General features: G+C 37.8%; 1 protein-coding gene across 1 annotated transcript in view; it reads left to right on the top strand.

Annotated features, from left to right (window-relative positions):
• The first annotated feature begins 54 nt into the window (after nt 1-54).
• ryr2b (ryanodine receptor 2b (cardiac)) overlaps nt 55-21,733 on the top strand; it is a 65,648-nt gene continuing 43,969 nt past the window's right edge. The window contains exons 1-45 of the mRNA XM_051133291.1: nt 55-198; nt 1,861-1,977; nt 2,099-2,203; nt 2,419-2,493; nt 2,587-2,665; nt 2,982-3,094; nt 3,189-3,306; nt 3,400-3,496; nt 3,571-3,645; nt 3,746-3,902; nt 4,945-5,109; nt 5,406-5,527; nt 5,681-5,864; nt 5,957-6,092; nt 6,169-6,264; nt 6,372-6,490; nt 6,657-6,790; nt 6,904-7,145; nt 7,310-7,502; nt 8,157-8,376; nt 8,503-8,607; nt 8,685-8,788; nt 8,871-8,954; nt 9,067-9,226; nt 9,345-9,492; nt 11,383-11,591; nt 11,728-11,902; nt 12,020-12,228; nt 12,435-12,760; nt 12,861-12,975; nt 13,093-13,253; nt 13,393-13,552; nt 14,168-14,254; nt 14,654-14,880; nt 15,619-16,450; nt 16,527-16,727; nt 17,803-17,908; nt 18,007-18,147; nt 18,291-18,567; nt 19,559-19,673; nt 19,858-19,990; nt 20,078-20,181; nt 20,266-20,401; nt 21,271-21,457; nt 21,537-21,645. Of these exons, the coding sequence (XP_050989248.1) occupies nt 154-198; nt 1,861-1,977; nt 2,099-2,203; nt 2,419-2,493; nt 2,587-2,665; nt 2,982-3,094; nt 3,189-3,306; nt 3,400-3,496; nt 3,571-3,645; nt 3,746-3,902; nt 4,945-5,109; nt 5,406-5,527; nt 5,681-5,864; nt 5,957-6,092; nt 6,169-6,264; nt 6,372-6,490; nt 6,657-6,790; nt 6,904-7,145; nt 7,310-7,502; nt 8,157-8,376; nt 8,503-8,607; nt 8,685-8,788; nt 8,871-8,954; nt 9,067-9,226; nt 9,345-9,492; nt 11,383-11,591; nt 11,728-11,902; nt 12,020-12,228; nt 12,435-12,760; nt 12,861-12,975; nt 13,093-13,253; nt 13,393-13,552; nt 14,168-14,254; nt 14,654-14,880; nt 15,619-16,450; nt 16,527-16,727; nt 17,803-17,908; nt 18,007-18,147; nt 18,291-18,567; nt 19,559-19,673; nt 19,858-19,990; nt 20,078-20,181; nt 20,266-20,401; nt 21,271-21,457; nt 21,537-21,645 (7,203 nt within the window). The 5' untranslated portion in view covers nt 55-153. The remainder of the gene's footprint in view (nt 199-1,860; nt 1,978-2,098; nt 2,204-2,418; nt 2,494-2,586; nt 2,666-2,981; nt 3,095-3,188; nt 3,307-3,399; nt 3,497-3,570; nt 3,646-3,745; nt 3,903-4,944; nt 5,110-5,405; nt 5,528-5,680; nt 5,865-5,956; nt 6,093-6,168; nt 6,265-6,371; nt 6,491-6,656; nt 6,791-6,903; nt 7,146-7,309; nt 7,503-8,156; nt 8,377-8,502; nt 8,608-8,684; nt 8,789-8,870; nt 8,955-9,066; nt 9,227-9,344; nt 9,493-11,382; nt 11,592-11,727; nt 11,903-12,019; nt 12,229-12,434; nt 12,761-12,860; nt 12,976-13,092; nt 13,254-13,392; nt 13,553-14,167; nt 14,255-14,653; nt 14,881-15,618; nt 16,451-16,526; nt 16,728-17,802; nt 17,909-18,006; nt 18,148-18,290; nt 18,568-19,558; nt 19,674-19,857; nt 19,991-20,077; nt 20,182-20,265; nt 20,402-21,270; nt 21,458-21,536; nt 21,646-21,733) is intronic.

The raw sequence follows: 21,733 nt of genomic DNA, 5'->3' as shown, positions 1-21,733 counted from the left end.
GCATTATCTCATGATGTGTGGTATGGTGGTCTCTCTGTCCCGGGATGAGTTCAGTACCTGTGGCTGGACGAGTGGAGCTCTTCAGTCTTCTGGTTCTTAGACACATTTCCCTCAACAGATCAAATCCAAAGACCGGCTGCATATTCACTGAACATGGATATAGGAGAAGCGGAAGATGAAATTCAGTTTCTGCGAACTGTAAGTAAAATGGACTGCATTAAAATACAAATTTGAATGCAATGAATGATGTCTTTATGCTGAACTGCATTTGTAACTAAAGACGGCAAAAGTGCTAATTATTAAAGTGCAGTTAGTTTGGTTGTTATATTAAAATAATGGGACCTTGATGAGATTCTTGGACATAACTATTAGATGTTAGCAGATGGGTTACAAAAGAATAAATCTGAAACATTTTTGGCCATGCATATGGATACACAGGCATGTTTCCAGCATATTTGGAATTTAGATGTGCACCACAGACATTAACAGTGTTATTTAGTACAATATCATAAGAAATTGCTCATACTGTAACTGTATTTATCATTAATTGTTTGGTCTATGGTTTTATATATGTGGTTACATGCTGTATGTATGTATGTATTAATTCATTTTTGAGAGAGTTTGACCCATATCACTGGTGTCTATTTTTACTTTGTGTTATCAGTAACAGAGGAACTGGAGGGTCTGTTGCTGTGTGAGCTATCCACTCTTAGCTCCATATCTCTAAAACAGAGATAAATGGGATACTGTGCTCTCTCTTTCTCACACACATACAGTACACACTTCTGCTGATTCACTGTATGTATTTTAGCACATGCATTTGTAACAGCAACATGATGAAAATCATTAATTGTTTCACGTAGTGTTAACTATAGCTTTAAAAAGTGACATGAAAGTCAGAATGTGTGTGTTTGTGTGTGTAAGACCCACTGCTGGGCACTGAAACTCATATGACAAGCTGGAGGTGTTGGAATTCTCTATTCACTGACTGATAAACCAGGATTCGGTCCTTATAAGGCAGCACTGCACTAATAAAGCACAGCTATTGTCCACACTGTAAGAGGAGCAATTACATTTTATCTAGCATACGGGGCTTCACAGAAAAAATTGAATTATTTAGTCAATTAATTACATTAAAACATGGTAGGCCAACAGCTTAATATTGAACAACATTACTGATTGTGATTTTTACTTGAATTTTGTTACATTGTTACTATTATTGAGGTGTAAGTGCATTTTTACAAACCGTTTGAATGTAATGCCTTTGCAGCATGTTTTAAAATGTTATTATTGATCATTCTGCCATTCTGAGTGATATATTGGCTGAATAGGATACATTTAACAAATAAACATTCATCAGTTAATCAAATCTCAATGTATTGTGTTACCTTGATTTTTTTTCTAATTTCCTTTTTACAGTTCATGAAATGTATTTAACCAAGTGAAATTCAGATACAGATTCCTATTTTTTTAATTATTATTTAAATATATCCACCTTATTCTTAAACGCTGAAGACATACCAATTTTTAGCAAAATGAGCTAAAAATAGCTGGACACGGATGAGGCTGGAAGCCAGACACATTAAATTTACAAATGGTTCTTACGGAAAAAATAAGGTGTATATGGAAATAATGAGAAGAATAACAATGAGCAGTAAATGGTAAAACTGTTTGCACTTTAAACCAGTGTGCTTATAATTAAGGTAAAATAATATGGTAAGACACACCAAAACCTATGTTTTGAGTTTAAGTTATAATGTGTTTTTTTTTTATCATATCAGATAATAGTCCATATTCTTATTTCTGTTTTTCTATTGTAATGAGTAAAGTCTGGTCTGTAATGTGAATGTGTTTTTTTAGAGGGATGAGCTGGTACTGAGGTGTTGCTCATCAGGCCCTCATCAACAGAAACTGTGTTTAGCTGCAGAAGGTTTCGGTGACCGGCTGTGTTACCTTGAGTCCACGTCCAACTCAAAGGTGAGATGTGCATTTGCTCATTAACATTTTTAAACCAAATTACTATTCTGTGTTACTATTCTGTGTGTAAAAACAGTGCATTATCATATTTTTCAAAAAGCGTCTTTGCTTTCACTTACAGAATGTTCCGGCAGACCTTTCTGTGTGCGTGTTTGTTCTTGACCAGTGTCTGTCAGTCCGAGCGCTGCAGGAGATGCTGGCCAACCATGAAGACCAGCATGCAGGGGTGGGTAATGTACTGTACTAAAAGAGGGTACAAGTCAGAATTTTGCAACAGCGAACAGTATGTTATCAATGAATGTTCAGTAAAATATGTTACCCATATACACAACCATTCAAGTTTGGGGTCAGATTTTTGTTTGAAGGAATTAATACTTTCATTCAACAAAATGCATGTAAAGACATTTATAAAGATTTCTATTTCAAATGGTTTTATTTCAGTCACGTGAGGCAGCTGGGCGTCGTACTTTGCTTTATGGCCAAGCAGTTCTCTTTCGACATGCCTACAGCGACATGGTAAGCCAGGCTTGATTTTCCTTGTTATTAATCAGTGGCTGCTATACTGGGACTATGATGTTTTAACTTTAAACTTCTAATGTCTTGTTTTAGTATCTTTGCTGTCTGTCCGCATCAGGCCTTTCCTCTGACAAACTGGCTTTTGATGTTGGCTTGCAGGAGGATACAAAGGGTAAGTTTAGATTTTCCCCTGTATACTGTGAAATGTGTGTGTGAATTTTTTAATCTTCAGCCGGTTGCTTAGACTAGTCTTAAAAAGTTTACAATTTTTTTCCCTTTCAAGACCAGTCATAACATTTAAAATTCAGTTACAAAATGATAGATTGGTTTATTTTGAATATGAAAAGTAAGTCTTATTACCCCTTGTCTATTACGAGTTGGGGAAACTAGTTCATAAGACACAATCTTAACATAGTGACTATGTTTATGCATCATAAAGACGAGGGCTACCATATTATGGATGTTATGATGGTTTTGTATGGTTTCAGGTGAGGTGTGTTGGTGGACGGTTCATCCTGCCTCCAAACAGAGGTCAGAGGGTGAGAAAGTCAGAGTGGGTGACGATCTCATCTTAGTTAGTGTTTCTTCTGAGAGATACCTAGTGAGTAAATCTGCTTATTCATTCACCTGGTTATCTATTTATATGTCTGTATATCAGCATTTTATGCGGTGTGACAGTCTGTCTCTCTTTCTAGCATGTGTCATGGAGTAACGGTGAAGGTAATGACAACGGCACTGGTCGGGTGGATGCTGCTTTCCAGCAAACATTATGGAGTGTGGCTCTTGTTTCCACTCAGACTGTGGAGACGCAGGGTAGATGACCAATCACAATTATTTATTTTTGTAATATTTTATATTGTATTACATTTTATGTCCCTTTTTCATGTGTTTGTTTTTGACCTGTAGGTCATGTGAGAGGAGGGGATACTGTGCGTCTGCTACATGGGCACACGGATGAATGTTTGACCATTCACGCAGCTGAACACAGACGGGAGGAACGCAGGTCAGAGAGGTCACCTAGCTGACTGAATTACATTTATTACATCTTATTTCACCATTCCCCATTTATTCCTCCAGATCTGTCAATTTTGAGGGAGGCTCGGTATCTCTCCAGGCTCGATCTTTATGGAGGCTTGAAATGTTACATGTTGCGTAGGTGTTCCTGTAGTTAGTTCACGAATGACAGTTAGTTAAAATATATATTTATTCCTTTTGTATTGGTCAGATTGCATTAGTGAAGGATTGTTTGCAGGTGGAGTGGCAGCCACACTCACTGGGGTCAGCCTTTCCGTCTTCGCCACCTTTCCACCGGATTGTACCTGGGACTCACTCATGATCGGGGACTACAGCTGGTGGAGAGAGAGAGAGCTGATGTTAAATGTACAGCGTTTTGTCTCCGTGCATCAAAGGTTGGATATATCAGTTGTAAACACAACATAACCAGATAAATAACATTTTTTGATTATATTGTATAGTCTGCATCATAGTTTTTCCTGTCTACACTTTCTCCTAAAGGCTTAATGAAATGTAAATTATGTCTCTTACTGAAATACGTTGTGGAAAACCCATTAAAGTTTTTTTAAATAAAAAAATACACATAGTTATATAGCTAAATTAAATATGTGAAATGGTTGCACTCGGTGAGCTACTGGGACTACATGTTTCTATTTTTACCACAACACAACTCTGAAAATAAAATACTGATACGATGCCACATTGTGTGGCTTATGGTTGTAATTTTCAGTTGAAGGGCAACAAGAGAAGCAATGTAAGTCTTTACTGTTTTCCTAGTGATAGGAAGAGGAGAAAAGAATGGGAACATGCCTGTGGATGAATAAAACTTCCTAAAGACCTGCGTCTACTTGTTCTCTCCACTTCAGCCCTGATGCCTTTTTAGGCTTTTAGTAGACCGCAGCTACTGAAAGAGCTTACATATGGCAGAGACAAGAAACGCTAGATGCCATCCTGGCAGCATGTAAACATGCCGACGCTTGTTATGACGCCGCAGCCACTGAAGGAATTTCTCTGCGTGGATTTCACTCGATATCCGGGGGCGTTTACACTACTTGTAGGGAAAAATGTGTAGTACGGCACTTGGTTTAAGCCTAAGCTTATATCCATCGCCACCTGTAAGCTCTTTCAATAGCTGTGGTCATCATACCAGTATTTTATTTTCCCAAGTTGTGTTGCAGTAAAACAGGTAGCAACAGGCAACGCCAGTAGCTCAACGAGTGCGATCATTTCACATCATTGAAATAATGGCACCTCCATAGTCCATTTTTTAAAAACGTAAAAGTCATTAATGGGTTTTCTACTACATATTTTAGTAAGAGACATAATTTACGTTATGTTAAGCTATACAAGTCTTAATACCTGGGGTTCCCTTTAAAGTGTACTGTGGCATTACATTTTATTTATGGTTAATGCAAACTTTCCTTCTTTATTTTATAGGAAGTGAGCCAAGAGAGCTTGTACTTTAAAAAGAGAGATGGCATGGGCGCACCTGAGATCAAATATGGAGACTCTCTTTGCTTCATTCAGCATGTTGACACAGGCCTTTGGCTCACATATCAGACCACTGACTCCAAGAGACAGAAGGAAAATGTGCAGAGACAGGTAAACTTACATAAATAAAATAAGGTCTAAAGTCATACTGGTTAAGAACCCTTACAGTACATAGAAATCTTCTGATATGCTCATTTGGTGCTTAACAAACATTTCTTACTGTGTTTTCACTGTTGATTGTTTAAGTATTATTATTTTTTTATATTGCTGTCACTTTTGATTAATTTAATGGAAAAAGACAAAAAGTGAACTCAGAAACTGCCAAAACAAAGCCATAGCACCTTCTTTTTATTGGTTCTGATTGATACAAATTTTGATCAGAATGATTAAGTGCTTCTATTTCATAGGCTGTTTTGCAAGCAGAAGGTCACATGGATGATGGAATCACCCTTTCTCGCTCTCAGAGGGAGGAGTCACAAGCTGCTTGTTTAATTCGAAGCTCTGCCCTTCTCTTCTCAAAATTCATTAGGTAAATGTAGAAAACAGTAGAATGGTATCAGACGAAATAATGTGTGCTTATCAGCTTTGCTTAAGCATTTCAATTTCCAAATGGTTTTAAAAGGCCAAAATGTGCTTAAACAAGCACATTTATGTTTTTAATGACTTGTTTTTACTTCTGAAGGGGATTAGATGATGTCAGCCAAAAGGAACACAACACTGAATTGGATCTTCCAATTGAGATGGTCCGCCTGACCCTCAGAGATTTGCTTGGTTATTTTAAATGTCCTGAAATGGGGCAGGACCATGAGGTCAGACAGGGAGATATTAGAGCACTGAAAAACAGACAAAATCTTTTCCAAGATGAGGTAATACCTGTGGCAAATGAGAAAGCTCATACAAACTGCAATAATACATGAACTGTTTACTTTTTTATTCAGCTTCATTGTGCTTTTCACAGGGTATAATCACTCTGGTGCTGGACTGCATCGATCACTTGCATGTGTACAACAGTGCTACTCATTTTGCAGAGGCTGCTGGGAAAGAGGCAGGAGAGTCATGGGAAATGATCTTGAACTCTTTTTATGAGCTGCTAGGTATAGGATGACTCATGCTTCAAGAGTTATAATTCAGGTGTAGCTTTTATTAACAAATTTTCTATTTTCCCTTCAGCTGCCCTAATCAGGGGTAATAGGAATAACTGTGCCCACTTCTCTGGTTCCTTGGACTGGCTGGTCAGCAGACTTGAGAAGCTGGAGGCTTCCTCTGGTAGATGTTTTGAAAATAAGTTTAGCTCCTATTGTGACTAGAATAAGTTAATTTTAGAGTCTAGACATTGTTTTAATGCATCACACTCCCATACTTTTTTCTTTTAGGAATATTGGAAGTGTTACATTGTGTTTTATTAGAAAGTCCTGAAGCTTTGAACGTTATTAAGGAAAGTCACATAAAATCTATCATCTCACTTCTGGACAAACATGGAAGAAACCATAAGGTAACAAGTATTATATCAGAGTATGCATTTATTGATGAAAAATACAGTAAAAACAGTGTGAAATAATTAGGACTGCCCCCTAATAGTCGAATAACCATTAGTCGATGAGAAGATTACTGTTTACTATTTAACATGTTTGTGTGTTTTTTTTTTTTTGCGTTTTCAGATTTTGGATGTGTTGTGCTCACTCTGTGTGTGTCATGGCATGGCCGTCCGCTCTAATCAGCATTTGATTTGTGACACACTGCTGCCAGAAAGAGACCTGCTGCTACAGACAAGACTGGTTAACCAAGTTTTCAGGTGATCTGTTATCAAATTATTTTAGTCTGTTATAATATAGAAATTGATCAACTATGAGTATAAATGTTTTTAAAAATTGGTATGGAACGTTTTTTTCTTTTTTGTCTGTTTAGTGTTCGTCCAAACATCTTCCTGTGTGCAAGGGATGACTGCGCCCAATACAGGAAGTGGTATTATGAGGTTGTAGTTGAAAAGGCGGAGCCTTTTGTGACAGCAGAGCCTACTCACTTGCGAGTGGGTTGGGCCAGCACTGAAGGGTACCATCCCTCCCCCACAGGGGGTCACGGCTGGGGGTCAAATGGTGTAGGAGATGACCTCTGCTCTTACGGGTTTGATGGACTCCAGCTCTGGACAGGTAAGATGAAGACTAAGCACGTAAAATACTGTTCAAATGATTACCTTTTTTGGAAAAACATTCAACAAGAATGTGTTAAATTGCTTAAAAATAAAAGTTATTTTGAAGTGTTTCTAAATTCTTCTGAACCGAAATCTAAATCCTATTTGTGTATTCTTTTCTAGGAGGTGTAGGTCGGAGGGTCACCTCACCCAATCAGCACTTGCTAAGGGAGGATGATGTCATTAGTTGCTGCCTTGACCTTAGTTCAACCTGCGTCTCCTTCCGGGTCAATGGACAGCCAGTTCAAGGCATGCTGGAGAACTTCAATGTGGATGGGCTGCTGTTTCCTGTGGTCAGCTTCTCAGCTGGAGTGCAGTGAGTTACCTATGAATAGATTTTGATTTTGCATCTTGTGTTACTTGTAGGTTTATTTGCTCACAATTCATCACGCAATGAAAATGTGCTCTGACTCTCCAGTTCTACCTTTACATCGTAAAACAGCTTAAAGGGGTATTTCAACCAAATATAGAAAATCTGTCATTAATTGCTCACCCTCATGTCATTCCAAACCCATAAGATCTTCATTCAGAATACAAATTAAGATATTTTTAATGAAATACGGGTGCTTTCTGACCCTGGATAGACAGCAACGTAACTACCACATTTTAGGCCCAGAAAGGTAGTAAGGACAACGACAAAATAGTCCATGTTAAAATAAAAATAAAAAATAGTCCAATGGCTCAACCCTAATTTTATGAAGCTATGAGAATACTACAAAAATAACGACTTTATTCAGCAATTTCTTCGCTTCTGTGTCAGTTGAAGATCTTTCTGGGCCTTGAACGTGGTAGTTGCATTGCTATGCTGGGTCAGAAAGTTCTCGGATTTAATCAAAAATATCTAAATTTGTGTTCCAAAGATGAATGAAGGTCTTACAGGTTTGGAACGGCATGAGGCTGAGTAATTAATGACAGAATTATCATTTTTGGGTAAACTATCCCTTTAACTAGTGCTTGTTTTTTTTATTAGGGTGCGTGTGTTGTTTGGAGGTCGACAGGGGGAATTTAGGTTTCTTCCTCCAGCTGGTTTCTCTCCATGTGCTGAAGCTCTTCTCCCCAAAACCCGCTGTAAGCTGGAACTGTTTCACGAACTAACACAAAATCACTCTGAATGCCAACGTGACCTCTTAGGCCCTGTTGTACCTACAAGCCCAGTCACCTTTATCCCCATTCCAGTGGATTCCAGTGAGGTACTATTCAATTTTAAGTACGCTCTGATTATTTTAAATTTAGCATGTAGTTATTACAAGCTACAGTCTTGATTCAACTCGTATGAGTGTTGGACACCCTTAACACTCAACTCTGCATCTTGTCAGGTTGAATATCCTCCACAGTTGGAGCAGATCAAAGAAAGATTAGCAGAAAACCTTCATGAACTCTGGATTATTGACAAAATAGAGCAGGGCTGGACCTACGGACCTGTAAGTATCTGAGAAACATCCTTTGAGTAGTTCCATCTCGTTCTGATGTATATTGAAAACTGCATCTCTTCTTCTAGGTTAAAGATGAGAGCAAAAAAGTACACCCGTGTCTAGTTGAGTTTTCTAAACTTCCAGATCAGGAGCGAATTCATAACCTTCAATCATCTGAGAATATCCTCAGGTATGACATTGATTATTGTGGCTGATAAACTATTAATTAGCTCTTCATTATTAATCATAATCTTCTTCTTGTGTTGTGGAAGGACTCTTCTGGCTTTTGGTGTCCATATTGGACTCTCTGACGAACATGCTGATGAGAATGTGAAATATGTCCGCCTGTCAAATAAGTATATCAAAATAAAATTCTTCACTAAAACACCTGACTTTTAAGATTAACATGAATGCAACAGTGCAAAAGTGTTGAGTGTTAAATAAACCCTAATTACTTCACCTGTCCAGGTATGAGCTATGGAATGGATATAAACCAGCTCCAGTGGATCAGTCCCGTGTTGCGCTAACAGCTTCTCAGGAAGAGTTGGTAGAGAAACTGGCTGAGAATGAACACAACTTCTGGGCCAGAGAACGTATCAGGCAGGGCTGGAGCTGTGGACCACAGCAGGTGGAAATTAAAGTATTTTTATGAAAACAAACAATATAAATGTAATCTTGGGTATTACTTATCGCTGGAATGAAAATCTATAAGTGTAATTTGGCTCTCACTATATAAGGTTTTTTAGGATGTAATGTATAAGAGAAGTACTCAACTAGTGCCATTTTCCCTGTTGGATGAGAAGACTAAACAAACTGGTAGAGATGCTATGAGGGACGCATTGGGTACCCTTCTTGGGTTTGGATATACTGTGGAACCGCTGGAGCAAGAACATGGTGGGAAGTTTATCCTTTTCCAAGAGTATAGTCTAGAGAATTGTCATTTGGACATTTAATTACATTTAATTAAATTTCAAACTTTGCAAAAAAGGTTTACTTTTAGAACAAAGAAATTTTCTGATAAATTGATCAGTGATAGTAAGGACTTTTATATTATAACAAAAAGTATACAGGGATAGATCACACAAAAATGAAAATTTGGTCATCATTTACTTACCCTCAAGTTGTTCCTTATTATCTGTTGAACATAAGATATTTTGTAGAATATGGGTTACCAAACAGTTGATCGACCCTGTTCACTTCCAAAGTATGTATACAAATACTTTAGAAGTCAGTAGGGACCAACAACTATCCATATTCTTTAAAATACTGTTGAGGTCAAAAGTTTACATACACCTTGCAGAATCTGCAAAATGTTAATTATTTTACCAAAATAAAAGGGATCATACAAAATGCATGTTATTTTTTATTTAGTACTGACCTGAATAAGATATTTCACATCAAAGACGTTTACATATAGTCTACAAGAGAAAATGATCCTGTTCAACAGTTTACATACAGTTGATTCTTAATAGTGTGTTGTTACCCAAATGATCCACAGCTGTGTTTTTTTGTTTAGTGATAGTTGTTTATGAGTACCTTGTTTGTCCTGAACAGTTAAACTACCCGCTTATCTTCAGAAAAATACTTCAGGTCTTTTGTTTTTCAGCATTTTCGTGTATTTAAACCCTTTTCAATGACTGTATGATTTTGAGATCCATCTTTTCACACTGAGGACAACTGAGGGACTCATATGCAACTATTACAAAAGGTTCAAATGCTCACTGATGCTCCAGAAGCAAACACAATGCATTAAGCCAGGGGGTAAAAACTTTTTGAATTTGAAGATCAGGGTAAATTTAACTTATTTTGTCTTCTGGGAAAGATGTAAGTATCTTCTGTAGCTTCTGAAGGGCAGTACTAAATGAAAAAAAAGATATTTAGGCAAAATAAGAAGAATGTACACATCTTTATTCTGTTCAGAAGTTTACACCTCTGGCTTTTAATGCATCGTTTATTCTTCTGAAGCATTAGTGAGCGTTTGAACCTTCCGTAATAGCTGCATATGAGTCCCTCAGTTGTCCTCAGTGTGAAAAGATGGATCTCAGAATCATAGTCGGTGTTGGAAAGGGTTCAAATACATGAAAATGCTGGAAAAACCAAAGAATTTGTGGGACCTGAAGCATTTTTTTGAAAAACAATGGGCAGTTTAACTATTTAACTATCATTAAACGATCATTCAGGTAACAACAGTATTAAGAATCAATTGTATGTAAACTTTTGAACAGGGTCATTTTTTATAAATTCAACTATTATTTTCTCTTAAGGGACTATATGTAAACCTCTTTTATGTAAAAAAAAAAAAAACCATGCATTTTGTATGATCCCTTTTATTTTGGTAAAATAATAAACATTTTGTAGATTCTGGAAGATGTATGTAAACTTTTGACTTCAACTGTATTTTGAAGAATATGGACAGTTGATGGTCCCTTTTGAACTTTCTATTCATTGAAGAATCATGTAAAAAAACTATTATGGTTTCCACAAAATTATTAGGCAGCACAGCAGTTTTCAACACTGATAAGAAATGTTTCTTGAACATCAAATCAGCATATTAAAATAATTTCTAAAGGATCATGTGACACTGAAGACTGGAGTAATGATGCTGAAAATTAACATTTGCCATCACAGGAATAAATTACATTTTAAAAATATTAAAAAAGAAAGCAGCATTTTAAATTGTAATTAAGACTAAGTGAGCATATGTGACTTCTTATAAAAATGTTTTAAAAAAAACTTACCAACCCCAAATTTTTTAATTAAACATTGTGTTTTTCCCTCCCATAGCTTCAAGTATCAATATTAAGTCTGCGACAGCAGAGAGTTTTCGGATTTTCCGGTTGGAGCAGCCTTTTGCAGTGCATGATGGAAAATGGTACTTTGAGTTTGAGGCTGTAACTGATGGAGAGATGAAAGTGGGCTGGGCACGGCCTGGATGTAAACCCGACGTAGATCTTGGGTCAGACGATCAGGCCTTTGTATTTGATGGTTCTAAGGTATTGCAGTAATAATTTATGATGTCAAAACAAATTGTACTGAGGTCATAAACAAGTTGCCTTTAGGAAGAGTTAAGGATCATGAAATATTTTTTTTTCTTTTTCTTTTTTAAATCTATTGCACATCGTATTTTAGGGGCAGTGGTGGCATGGCGGGGCAGAGCGATTGGGTGGCCGTTGGAAGAAGGGGGATGTAATTGGCTGTTTGTTGGACCTGACTACATGCACTATGATGGTTACTCTTAATGGAGAGCTACTTCTAAACACTCGTGGTTCTGAACTGGCTGTAAAAGACTTTAATAAATCTGATGGTGAGTTCTCTGTGATCATTTTCCATTCCACATATGTATCAAATATATTTAAAATATATATATAAATGTGTATTTTTCCGCTAACACATTTCTCACTGTTTTCTCTTTGAATACTAGGTTTTCTTCCTGTATGTAGTATAGGAATCAACCAGGTTGGACGTTTAAATTTGGGTCATCAGATTGACTCACTGAGATACTTCAGTGTTTGTGGCCTACATGAGGGATACCATCCCTTTGGTTTAAACATGAGCAAAGAGATACCGCTATGGATGAACTGGAGAGAGCCTTTGTTCATTCCCATACCCAATGACCATCCTAATATACAGGTTAGTTCATTTACCTCAAGTGTGGGTGATGCATTTGTAGGTAAAAGATATATCTGTAGATAAACCGAAGGTTTTTTTTTTAGTTATATTTTATTTCATTTTTATTTCATCTATTTAAGGCAAGACTACCACATTGTTACTAAACTTAGATTCGAATTATTTTATGGTCACATGCGATCTTCTCTAATATTCAAATTTCTTCCCAGGTGATTCGTGTTGATGGAACAGCTGACAACACCCCATGTCTGAAAGTAACACAGACGTTTTCTGGTCAGCAGGAAAGGGGCACAAGCGATGTTGGATTTTACCGTCTGAGCATGCCAATTGAGTGTGCACAGGTTTTCTCTAGCCCCGGTGAGGTCAATGTGCCACCCAGCAGCGGTGTGGCATGCCACCTCAGAGATCCAGAGGAAGGAGAAGCAGATTCTGACTTTGAGTTACTGATGAAAGCTCACAGATACGCAGGATCCAGAGATGAACTCAATAATCACAAGGACCACAGTCAGGAAAAGCCATCTAGACTCAAACAGCGGTAAGTTCACTCCAACACCAAACATAATTGGACTAACATGAGTAACTATTATTAACTGAAACTGTCTTTATTACATACCTGTATCAATTGGTGGCTGTAGGTTTCTGCTGAAGAAGAAACCAGAGTTAAACACCAGCCATTCATCAGCACGTCTGTTGGAGGAAGTGCTGGCCATTGAGAAAGATGAAGACAACCGCCTCGTTCATTGCACCACGGTAGTCAATAATCATTTTATTATGCATCCATACTGAATCACTGAATGGCACAAGTAGTTTTGGTTTGACTGAGTTTAACATAATCTCATCTCTCTTTTTCTTTCTTTCTCACTGCAGTATTATTACTCTGTGAAAATCCCATTCAGTCAAGAGCCCTCCTACATTTGGGTCGGGTGGGTAACCTCTAAGTTTCACCATCGTGATGTGACCTTTGACCTGGACAGCATTTGCACCGTCACAGTAACTCTTGGGGATGAATGGGGCAAAGTTCATGAGAGGTAAGACTTAAAGGGCCTCTAAGAGATGTTGTATCTTTAAACAAAAGTAACCTCTTTTCCTTTTGTTATAATATGGGAAAATACATGAAAAAGCTAATATGAATAAATAAATACTGGTGTGTGTGTATTCATTTGTTAGTGTCAAGCGTAGCAGCTGTTACATGGTGTGTGCAGCAGAGGGCAGTAGTTTATCTCATAGTCGCAGCAGCAGTGGTCTGGAGATTGGATGTCTAGTTGATACAGCAACAGGCCTTCTGACATTCACTGCTAATGGCAAGGAGCTTGCAACATACTACCAGGTAAACATCAAAGTCAGAAGTATTTCCCATTCAAATATTTAGCTTTGCATATAGGTTATACTACATTAGTGTATACTAATAATCTTGGCATATATACTGTCCCATAAAATAACCTATGCTTATATTTTGAAAAATACTTGACTATGTAGTTGTGATTTTAAAACACTCTAGGGATGCGCGGTATACCGGAATTTTAAATTTGGCATGGTTTTTCTTTGGCTATCTGAGTCTGAAATCTGAAAACAGTCAGAGAAAGAGAGATAATTATGTGATTTTATATACTTTAACTGTTAGAATAACACTTTACAGTAAAGCAGGCTTAAAATTTATTAGGTAAGCTGACCTAACAGTATTACAGCACTTATTAATCTAGGTCAATAATTAGTTAAAAATGATAAATTAACTAATACATGTTTAGTATGTTAACATTACTTACTAAATAGTTTTCAATTAACTTATCTTTTAAGGCTGGGTATTTGTCACCTATGGTATCAATTTAGTATCGATACCGAGGTATCACATTCAGGTATTGTACCGAAGCCAAAATTATGGTACTGAGCCACACTCTTCTTTTTAGTCTTTAGTTTCACCTCAGCAATGTCTCTCATTTTGTAGGTGGAACCTGGAACCAAGCTTTTCCCTGCTGTATTTGCTAAAGCCACAAGTTCTAATGTTTTCCAGTTTGAGTTGGGACGTATCAAGGTAAACAAGTTCATGAGTTCTGTTTTTCATGGCCAGACCAAATAAATGTCTGAAAAAGTGCATCTTTCAGCCCAATGGGCGTCCTTGCGACTTTGCAAATAATATATTTCATTGCCAGCAATGTCTCCTTTGGCGCTAATAAATAAAAACCTTGAATGCAGTATCGGTCTTCTTAAAGTCAGTTGCAACACATCCATTTATGGCTTGGACCAAAACAAGAGTACAGATTGAATTATATATCCTTGCAAAACTATATTATTATATTTTCATAAACACAGTTATGAGCTTTTACAAAGAAAGCATTTCTGCATCTAAGAAAGCAAACTTCAAATGACTTTTTCTATATAGTTTTCTCTATAATGTTTGCTGCAGATTATGGATTTGTATTGTTGCCCACAGAATGTGATGCCATTATCAGCGGGAGTTTTTCGGAGCGAAAGACGAAATGCAAAGCCTCAGTGCCCTCCTAGATTGTGTGTTCAACACCTAACGCCTATGCGGTGGACCCGAGTACCTGACCATGCTCAGCCTGTGGAAGTGACCCGTCTGGAGGAGAGATATGGCTGGAGAGCTCGTTGCACTCAGATACAACAGATCATGACACTTTATATACCTGAGGAGAACAGGTCAGAGGTCACATTGGACATATCAAGTGACTTCTAATATATCATGATTTATAGTAGTCAGCATTTGAAGTGGATCAACAAAAGTTCATCAAAGTTGTACTAAGACAAGTATGGGTATTGTTTTGATTTTAGGACAACTTTGATGAAAGGTTTTGATCCATTTCAAATGTTGACTACTGTATACCATATACAAATGTTATATATTATACAAATTAAATTTTAAGCTAATCTCTAAAACATGTAATACACTTTTCAACATTTTTGTTATTATTATCTATGGAGCTAGAAAAAAAATAGTAAAAAATGTAAATTAGATTTTTAAAAATGTGACGATTAACAAAACTGAAATATCTGGGGGTTTGTTTTATAATTTTGAAATTTAAAATCTGACAATTAGCAAAATTTTAGATTTTTATTTTTAAGATCAGATTTAAGATTTGTAAGTCTTTTTTTCTCGCAGTTGCAAGTTCACATCTCGCATTTTAGAATTGTGTGATATAAACTCGCAGTTGAGAGAAATAAAGTCAGAATTGTGGGTTTATATCATGAGAAATGTAAAGTAGCAATTACGAGAAAAAAAGTCAGAATTGTGAGATAAAAAGTCACAATTATCATTTTTCATTTTTTATTCAGTAGCAGAAATGGCTTCCAAAACTGTTGTTTAAAAATACAAATGTACTAAAAAAATTTGTTAAATGAAAAAAAAAAAGTGTGGTTATCCTCTTCTCTTACTTTCAGGTGTGTGGACATTCTGGAACTGTCTGAACTGCGTGATCTCCTGAAGTTCCATGACCACACCCTTCGTCTCTACTCAGCCCTTTCAGCTCATGGAAACACACATGTTAGCCACGCCCTCTGCAGCCACGTGGACCAATCACAACTCTTGTTTACCTTGCAGTGTTCTAGAATGCCAGGCCACCTGCGGACAAGTTACTACAACCTTCTCATCAACACCCACCTCGATGCCCACGCCAGTGCCAGGCAGGCAATGTCCCACGAATACATTGTGCCTGTGACGGACACCACACAGTCTATAACGCTTTACAAAAACAATAAGAAGGTGCAGAGATTCCCGGGAAGTGACCTCGGCACTTCCTTATGGCCAAGAATGCGTTTTACATCACCTTGCTTCATTAGAGTTTATAAAATAAACGTGATGGATGGAGATGAGGGTGGGGCTTTGTTGAGTGACAAGCACCAAGACAGCCCAGAGTTCCCATTGGATGTATTAAAGGATGTTGTCATAGCAATGTTGAAGGAGGCAGTGACAGCAATAGGGCAGGGTGTGAGGGATCCTGCAGGGGGAAGCATAGAGCTCCTGCTGGTTCCCCTGCTGGGTTTACTTCACACTCTCCTGCTGATGGGTGTGTATCAGGGGGCAGATCTGCAGGCCGTGTTTAGTCTCATCCTGCCGGCTAGTTACATGAGAGGAACATGTAAAATAGAAGGGATGGATGAACTGGAAGAGAATGATGGAGAAAGAGAGGAAAAAGAGGGTAGAGATTGGGAGGATAATGTCCCTCAGCAAAGTCTTCTTCAGATGAAGCTTCCAGAAGCTGTCAAATTACAGGTTGGCGCAATAAAAAAAAAAAATTTTTTCCCCTGACCAGATTCCTTTACTCACCATTTTTCTTTTTCATCATCAGATGTGCCACCTTTTGAAGTACCTGTGTGACTGCCAGGTGCGTCACAGAGTAGAGGCTGTGATGTCGTTCTCAGGTGACTTCGTAGGTCGTCTTCAAGAAAACCAGCGCTTCCGTTACAATGAAGTTATGGATGCGCTTAACATGTCTGCTTCCCTCACTGCACGCAAAACTAAAGAATTCCGTTCCCCGCCTAAGGAGCAGGTCAGAGGTCAAATGTTAACTGAATTGATCTGTATACAGAAAAAGAGATATTTTCAGAATGTCCATAAAATGAAGATCAGTAGAGTTCAGTGTTATTTTAGACCCACTGAAACATTTTTCTAAATATTTTATTTAGAGTTTCACAGACGAAAGCTATACAGGTTTGAAACATCATTAGCGTGTATGAATTTTGACTTTCTGAGTTTAATGAATTATCCATTTAAAGACATGTAAAGGAAATAACAACAGATCTCTTCCTCCATATTGTGACACACATCTGCATGAAATCTGTTGTTCAAAAAATGAAAGTTCTGCCTTTAATTACTCACCCTCATGTCGTTCCAAACCTGTAAGACCTTCGTTTATCTTCAGAACACACCATAAGATATTTTTGATGAAATCTGAGAGCTTTCTGACCCTGCATAGACAGCAACACAACTACTACGTACACGGCTCAGAAAAGTAGTAAGGACATTTGTAAAATAATCCATGTGACATCAGTGGTTCATCCATAATGTTATGAAGCTATGAGAATACATTTTGTGTGCATAGAAAACAAAAATAACAACTTCATTTAGCAATTTCTTTATCTTCTGTCGTCTTTCATGGCACTGTCATGAATACATGTCAAGGACTGACACAGAAGAGAAGAAATTGTTGAATAAAGTCATTATTTTGGTTTCTTTGTGCACAAAAAGTATTCCTATAGCTTCATGAAATTACAGTTGAGCCACTGATGCCACATGGACTATTTTAACAATGTCCTTGCTACCTTTCTGGGCCTTGAACATGTCAGTTGGGTTGTTGTATATGCAGGGTCAGAAAGCTCTTGGATTTCTTTAAAAAATTCTCAAATTGTGTTCTGAAGGTCTTTCGGGTTTGGAACAACTTTAAGGTGCACAATTAATGACAAAATTTTCATTTTTGCGTGAACTATACCTTTAAATAATTTAAAATAAAATAATTCTCAATGACATTAATAACACACGTTTAGAAAATAGGATGAATTTTTTCATTTCATGCAGATTGAACTTTCCCTAATCACTTGTTTCATTTTTTTTTCATCTCTGTCCAGATAAACACGATGTTGAGCTTCCGGGAAGAGTGTCAGGAATGTCCATGTCCAGAGGACATCCAAGATTTGATGTGGGAATTCCATCAGGATCTAATGAGCCACTGTGGTAGGCAGTCAATTAGGACAACTAATGCCATAATTGTATTGCCATCAACTGGCATCATGACATTTATTCACATATTTTTTTTACTTTCTTTAATTCAGGATTGGAGATAGACAGTGATTCAGGGAATGAGGATGAGGACAACCAATCAGTCAGAAATCACCTTCAAAGCCTAGTGGATAAAATAATTCATTTAAAAAGGAGAATGTCTGGCCTGCCTGAGGAGATTGTAAACAAACCTGGTAGGAAACACTACCAGTCTTATTGGCTCTCAAAAATGAGCATTTTCATTATTTTGGAATCACATTTGATTCTGTTACTTGAAAATCCATACAGGTTCTTTCAGTTACATACCAGATGTAAAAACATACCTCTCTCTTTCTAGTCTCTCTACAGCAGCTGATATCAGAGACCATGCTGCACTGGGCCCAGGAGGGGACGATAGAAGACCCAGCTCTGGTGCGTGCTGTTTTCAGCCTGCTGCATCAACAGTATGCCAGCCTGGGAGGCCAGATGTCTGCACCACTGCAGAAGGCTTACTGTATCAGCCAGACGTCTGTGGAAGACACTCTGAACCTCCAGTGGGCTCTAGCACGCATTCGTTCTTTGCTCACAGCCAGGATGGGCAAAGAAGAGGAGGAACTCATGATCAGAGGACTAGGGTGAGAGAAGATGGCTGGGTTTGGAATTATTTAATCTATGTTGCACAGTATACATTGTCTACTATGTAGTATTTTTTTTAAAATAGTAAGCAAAACATTATGGAGCGCAAACCATTTCAAACAATGCTATGCTTTATTACCACATGACCTTATCTAATAGAGAGCACTTATGTCACGGTTTGGTCAGTTACCCAGATGCACGGCCATATTGGAGATACTCAAATGTAAACAATAGCATTGATTGTGTGGTTAATGTGCTACTGAATATGTTGTTCCGCTAATTTATGCTGTCTAAACCACTGAAAAAACATGTGGAAGCTGCTAAATCATACAGAGAAGGACTTAGTAAGCAGGAACGGGTGCAATGTTTTGACAAGCTAAAGTTAAAAGGTGGTAAAGATACATACGAGCAGATTTATTTAAAATATTAGCCAAATATTTCACCTACCTGACTGAAAATGATAAGAACAAACAAGTTGTCAAGATTCTTGCCCTGGAAATCCTGCTTCAGTTTGGCCAACCACAAACATCTTTTGTTCCTCACACAGTTTTTTTGCACTCTTCTCCTTGATTTGTTACAACTTTTGGCAGTCTGTAGTACTCCAAATGTTTTTCCTGGTCCGACCGATTAGTACAGCCCAAAACATGACAATAATTGACCATTTTCAGTAGCAATAATCAGTGAAATATGAGAGTTTTGTTCGGGTTCAGGAGCATTGTTTACATTCAGTGTAATAATGACGCATCATAAAAACACTCCATAGCCTTGGAAATAAATGTCGTTAATTTGCAGTTTGTTTTAATGTTGTGTAAAAATTTGCTTATTATGATAGAAATGAAAAGATAGAAATGAAAAAATCACAGCACTTTAAGTGCTTTATTGTAGCCAACCACAGAATCCTTTTCATTGAGTTATCCCATATTTTTGACGGACTACCATGTCTAAGCCAGTTCTGTCCTCACTTTAAGACCCGTGTATTCTCTTGTGTAGTGACATCATGAACAATAAAGTTTTCTATCAGCATCCTAATCTGATGAGAACTCTGGGGATGCATGAGACTGTCATGGAAGTTATGGTGAATGTCCTTGGTGCTATAGAGTCTAAGGTAATCATCATAACATCAAGTACTTGCAGTGATTATCAGCTTATGCCTTCATTATGGTTGTAAAATGTCAACTGCATAATTGAACCACTCACATTAGAACTTAATCATTACATTAAGTGCAGTGTTTTGATTTATTCACTCCCCTGAGGTACTCTGTTAACGCTTATCCTCTGGCCTCATTAAGGAAATCATGTTCCCTAAGATGGTCGCGCACTGCTGTCGTTTCCTTTGTTATTTCTGTCGAATCAGTCGGCATAATCAGAAGGCCATGTTTGATCATCTCAGCTACCTGCTGGACAACAGTAATGTTGGGCTTGGTATGTTTTAACTAATACTGATCTAGTTTAACGCATAAATAACTTTCAACCTGAACTTTTCAAAGTAAATGTGATTTTTCTTATCAGCTTCTCCCTCAATGAGAGGTTCAACTCCTCTGGATGTGGCGGCTGCTTCTGTCATGGACAACAACGAACTGGCGCTTGCTCTGACAGAGGCGGATCTGGAGAAAGTAGGTCTCACTGACTGATTCTTTTATCTCTCTTCTGACTTTTGATGATATTGAACTGTCTGTACTGGTTTCTTGTTTGTACAGCTGGTGCAGTATTTGGGAGGCTGTGGGTTGCGAAGTTGTGCTCTGCTGGTCTCCAAAGGATACCCAGATATTGGTTGGAATCCTGTAGAGGGAGAACGTTACCTGGACTTCCTGCGCTTTGCAGTATTTTGCAATGGTAATGAGCAGTTTTAGTCCTGAATCCTGATCTGAATCATTTTCAGAACAAAAATGTACAGATAATTTACTCACCCCCTCGTCATCCAAGATATTTGTGTCGAGTTTGAATTTCCAAAATGCAGTATAAATGAAGCTTCAAAGGGCTCTAAACAATCCCAGCTGAGGAAGAAGGGTCTTATCTAGTGAAACAATCTGTTATTTTTTTAAAAAATGTACAATTTATATACTTTTTAACCTCAAATGCAAGTCTTGTCTAGCTTTGTGATACGCATGTGAACTCCGTGTAATCCGGGTCAATACAGTTATGGCATGTGGAAAAACTCCCATCTAATTTTCTCCTCCAACTTTAAAATCGCCCTACATTGCTGCAGAAGTACCGACCCAGTGTTTACAATAACAACATGCCAATAAAAACACCCTTTACAAAAAAAGATAAAAAAGCGATGTAGGACGATTTTGAATTTGTAGGAGAAAATGAGATGGGAGTTTTTCGAACCAACCTAACTGTATTGACCCAGATTACAAAGGGTTCACATGCCTATTTGGGGTTGAAAAGTATATAAATTGTGCATTTTTTTTAATAAAATAAATGATCGTTTCGCTAGACAAGACCCTTCTTCCTCTGATGGGATCGTTTGAGCCCTTTGAAGCTGTATTTTAACTGCATTTTGGAAGTTCAAACTCGCGGGCGCCATAGAAGTTCACTATATGGAGAACATTCCTGAAATATTTTCTTCAAGAAACATAATTTCTTTATGACTGAAGAAAGAAAGACACAAATATCTTGGATGACAAGGAGGTGAGTACATCATCTGTAAATTTTACTTTAAAAAACTTTAACACCGCTGGTTGGTTTTTCTCCTACAGGTGAGAGTGTTGAGGAGAACGCCTATGTGGTAGTGAGGCTTCTGATTCGCCGACCCGAGTGTTTTGGCCCCGCCCTTCGAGGGGAGGGGGGAAATGGTCTCCTAGCAACTATGGAGGAAGCTATTCGAATTTCCCAACTGCAGGATGGAACCAGTGCAGCCAGTACACACAGTTCCAACCGGACACTGTGAGTGTTACGTTTCGATTTTATCCTCTCTTATCCATTCTCGCTTATGCCCATGTGTCATTCTGATCTGCACTTCTAGTGACACGCTTGATGATGAAGATGATGATGTCATTCACATGGGACACGCCATAATGACCTTCTACTCTGCTCTCATTGATCTGTTGGGTCGTTGCGCCCCTGAGACGCATGTAAGTGTTTCGGGAAACCCGCTGGGAAAGGTAGATAAGAGCTTCGTAATGTGTTTGAAGGATTGAGTTGGAAAAGGCTTATTGGTTT

Source organism: Labeo rohita, chromosome 17 (genome assembly GCF_022985175.1).
Source record: "Labeo rohita strain BAU-BD-2019 chromosome 17, IGBB_LRoh.1.0, whole genome shotgun sequence".
In the NCBI taxonomy this organism is placed as follows: domain Eukaryota; kingdom Metazoa; phylum Chordata; class Actinopteri; order Cypriniformes; family Cyprinidae; genus Labeo; species Labeo rohita.
Note: the sequence above shows the minus strand (reverse complement) of the source record. Positions and strands in the feature narration are given on the sequence as shown.